Source organism: Sinocyclocheilus anshuiensis, unplaced genomic scaffold (genome assembly GCF_001515605.1).
Source record: "Sinocyclocheilus anshuiensis isolate Anshui unplaced genomic scaffold, SAMN03320099.WGS_v1.1 scaffold1014, whole genome shotgun sequence".
Classification (NCBI taxonomy): Eukaryota; Metazoa; Chordata; class Actinopteri; order Cypriniformes; family Cyprinidae; genus Sinocyclocheilus; species Sinocyclocheilus anshuiensis.
The window spans coordinates 417,076-421,314 of record NW_015540943.1 but is presented as its reverse complement, the minus strand read 5'-3'; the positions used below and the strand labels follow the sequence as shown (position 1 = coordinate 421,314).

General features: G+C 35.2%; 1 protein-coding gene across 1 annotated transcript in view; it reads left to right on the top strand.

Moving 5' to 3' along the window:
• Nucleotides 1–2,263: 2,263 nt before the first annotated feature.
• LOC107689735 (solute carrier organic anion transporter family member 1C1-like) overlaps nt 2,264–4,239 on the top strand; it is a 16,269-nt gene continuing 14,293 nt past the window's right edge. Inside the window, exons 1-4 of the mRNA XM_016487867.1 lie at nt 2,264–2,325; nt 2,493–2,707; nt 2,908–3,049; nt 3,244–3,376. Of these exons, the coding sequence (XP_016343353.1) occupies nt 2,600–2,707; nt 2,908–3,049; nt 3,244–3,376 (383 nt within the window). The 5' untranslated portion in view covers nt 2,264–2,325; nt 2,493–2,599. The remainder of the gene's footprint in view (nt 2,326–2,492; nt 2,708–2,907; nt 3,050–3,243; nt 3,377–4,239) is intronic.

The following is a 4,239-nucleotide window of genomic DNA, read 5'->3' as shown; positions in this document are numbered from 1 at the left end:
AAAAAAAAAAAAATTAAGACTGTGTACGACCATCAGTGTTCACAAACCTGCTTTTGTTTGAACCACGTTTTTAAATTTCTTTGAAAAATGTTCAACTCTGTTTGCATTTTCAGTTCAGCTGGCAGGCTGTTCCAAAGCAGTGTACCTTGAACTGAAAATGTGGATTGGGCAAATTTAGTTTTTCTCTTTACTGTGCAATTCTGATTAGTTGCACCTCTTGTAGTGATCCCCTTACTACTCTGTTTTGATATTAATTGGCATATAATTTCTGGAGCAAGATTATTTACACATTTAAAAAACATTTTAATAAGAGACAAATTAATACAATTTTCAAAACTATGCAAACTATGTTTTTGTAAAATATTACAATGATGCCATCTATTTGGTTTCTTGTCCAAAGTTTTTAGTGTTTGTTTATATAAAGATCTAACAGGTTTGATAGTCAGTTGAGAAACCTGACTCCAGACAGTCACACAATAAGTTAAATGCAAAAATACCATTGCATGCATGTATAACTTAGCTGCTTTTAGAGATATATACGGTCTAATCATGTAAAAACAATTCAAGTTTGTTCTGATTGTTCTACACAGCCTCTTTAAATGCACATCAATTTTCAAATGACTGTGACAGATGACACAGTCATTTATGTATCGGCACAGACTCCACGCTTAGCTGCAGATATATTAACAAATGACTGTATCATCTGCATATAACTGACATTTAGTTTGCTTACAACAATTTGTAAATCATTGACATATAAGGAAAACAACAAATGGACCCAAATTTAACAAATGACTGTATCATCTGCATATAACTGACATTTAGTTTGCTTACAACAATTTGTAAATCATTGACATATAAGGAAAACAACAATGGACCCAAAATTGACCCTTGAGGGAGACCCATCTCATTGTTTCGTAAAGCTGATCTTGAATTATTTATTTTAACACACTGATCTCGAGATTCTAAATATGATCTAAACCAATTTATTGCCTGCTGAGAGAAGCTAAACAAATTTAATTTATGTAGGAGAATTTCAGGATTCACTGTATCAAATGCCTTTTTGAGATCTAAAAACACTGCGCCTACTACATTGTCATTATCTAAAGCTCCCTCAATAAATTCTGTGAGAAAGCAGTTTGCCATTTCTGTCGAATACTTAGGCCTAAAGCCAAACTGTTTAGAGTGAAGTAGATAATGTTTTTCTAGATAGTTGATAAGTTGTTTAGCTACCAACTTTTCCAAAATTTGAGAGATTGCACGGGGTATAGAAATTGGTTTATAATTCTGAACCTCATCAACTGATCCTGCCTTAGAAATTGGGGTTTTAATAAAAGTTTTCCAATTTGAGGGGAATTTACTTTCTCTAATAGATACATTTATCAAATTTACGAAGGGCTTTAGCAAACAAGCACTATATATTTTTTTACGAATGCAGTATCCATTCCAAATATATCCTTAGCCCTTGAATTATTCAATTGATTAATAATTCTTATCTTATCTTCATCAACCTCAGAGATGTGGGTGTGTCATTTATTGCATTTTGAGGTAATTGTACATGTATCAATATAAACATCTCTCTGAAAGTGATTCCAACAATATTGTTCCTCTTATGTAGTAATGTATTTCCCTTTATGTAGAACATTTATCTAAAACGGGAATTAATTTATTTTAAAAAATGGCAATAGTTTAACAACAGTAAGGTCACAAATGAACAAAACATGCTTACATAATAAGCTGTGGGAAAGAGTTGCCAATAAAGATAAAAAACGGTCAGGTCTTCCAGGTTCAGCACACTGTCTATTATTGATAAAGGTTTGCTGCTGGTTCACCAGTGAAGCGTTGCAAACCTGTGGCAGTTATTTGTAAGAAAGTGATTTCTTTGCCAACATTTATCATATATTAACTGCAAATTGACGACAAGTTTCCTATAAGGCTAAGAAGGCACATGTGAATGCACACACATCACTTCTAAAAAACAGATAGACTGCAAGCACACATATTGCACCATAAATAAGCAGATATGTGCTGGTTGGTGTCACTTTGTGTTCTTGTTGGTTGGTCTTTGTTAAATGCTGTTAATGGCTCATCTTATTTTAATTTTCTCTCTGTTTTGAAATTTCTAGTGTTTGATAAGTTTTGCCATATAAACACTCATAAAAAATGGACACATTACAAACTGTACTGTACTGGTTGATCTTCAATAGTGTTGAAGGATTACTCAGTGTTAGTTAATGACTAAATATAAAGGTAAATATAAAGACTCGTTTGGGGATATTTCTGCATATTAGTGCATCCTTCCTATGTGAAGACACCTCTGGACCTGTGAGTGTTTTTATATTGTTAAATAATGATATTTTAATGTTTATTTGCATTTGATTACAATGTATTGTGAATTGGACCATCTCTGACATGATAGAAGTGAATAGATTTTTTTTTTTTTTTTGCTTTATTCATAAATTCATAATCAGTATAATATATTTTTTTTATAGATTTGATTCTGGACCCAAATATATTAGACATCAAGGCAGTTCAGCACAGGAACAAAATCGTTCGTGATTTCAAAATTTCCCATCTCTTCCCTGGCACGTAGTTCATCATGACAGTGGAGGGCAGCCCAGACAGGTTAATTGAGCCCAGACCAATGGAGTATTCAGGCCGGAATCAGACAACACCACAAGCCAAATGCTGTTCACCAACTCTGAAGGCAAGAGACACTTTGACAATATGCCACAATCTAAGTTTAACTGAATTACTATTAGCTGATAATTTGTTTTAATGGTGGAATGGCTATAGCTGAATATTTCTGACATAAAATATGATAAATTCTGAATTAAAAACAACTACAACAACAACAAAACTATAATATACTGACTTAATCTCTCTTCTGCCCTTGTGTCTGCAAAGATCTTTATTGGTTTACTTGCCGTCTGTTATTTTACAAAATCCCTGATGGGGGCTTACACCAAAAGCACCATCACTCAGATTGAGAGGCGGTTTGAGATCCCAAGCTCCACAGTTGGTATCATCGATGGCAGCTTTGAAATGGGTAAATAGAGATGTGTTGAACTGCACTGAGAAATGAGTGACGGGGTTCAGCCATTAGATTAGCACTTATACCAGTGAGTCACACCATTGATGTTTTAATGTGATGGAATGGCTGTTCATACTTTAAAAATGGGACACTTGATGGTATGCTGTGAAAACATGAAACTTGTTAAATAACGTAACTTTTGCTTGCAGGTAATCTGTTGGTCATTACTGTTGTTAGCTACTTTGTCGCTAAGTTTAACAGGCCCAAGATCATTGGATCAGGGGTCCTGTTGATGGGGATAGGGACTCTATTAATGGCTTTACCTCACTTCATCATGGGCCGGTGAGTAACATTCATTGGTCAATGACAAATTCTGTGTCCACAATGAAGAACAGGAAGGATCCTTTAAACATCTAGCTTAAAACACGTGTTCAAAGTTCTTAGAAAAGTTCTCTTTGTATTCATGTTGAGTTTCATATGGTTTTGAAAAACGTATACATTATAACATTTGCAAGAAAAGTTCATATTTAATTATATAAAAATGTAATTTCTGTAAATGCTGTAGACCCTCATGACAGTTCTGTCACCCTGACATTTTCAATGTATGCCACCCAAATAAACTTTAATTCAGATACTAAAATCATGTCCATCATAAAAGAGATGTATTTTAGCCAATGAACTCATTCATTGTTGCTCTTTTTTTAGGTAATAAGTATAGATAATATTGTCACAACCGGGACAAAGAGGCAAACAGACAGGTTAACGTTAAGTCGGGGAGTTTATTTAAAAGGAACTTAGGAAATAATAAAAATCCATCCATTCCTTTTTTATTTTCCCCATAAATCAGAAAGGGTTTCTCCAAATGGGTTGTGATGTTGTCACATCCGGGACAAAGAGGCAAACAGACAGGTTAACGTAAGTCTGGGAGTTTATTCAAAGGAACTGAGGAGCAGCTTCCAACAGAAAAAGAATCAAACTTAGGAATTAATGGAAGCAGAGAACACAGTCTTATCTGGGGTCGGCACTTTGGTCCTCCGGCCGAGAACTGAGGAATCCGAGGCTTGACAGGCAGATCGGGAGGCAAAGAACCCATAGAGAGAAGCTTGTAACCTTGAGACCAGCGTGATCAGTAATCAGGTGATTGTGAGCGGGTGTAGGAGGCTGATTCGGCTGGCGAGGCAGGGGGTTCCGGGACATTAACCCCC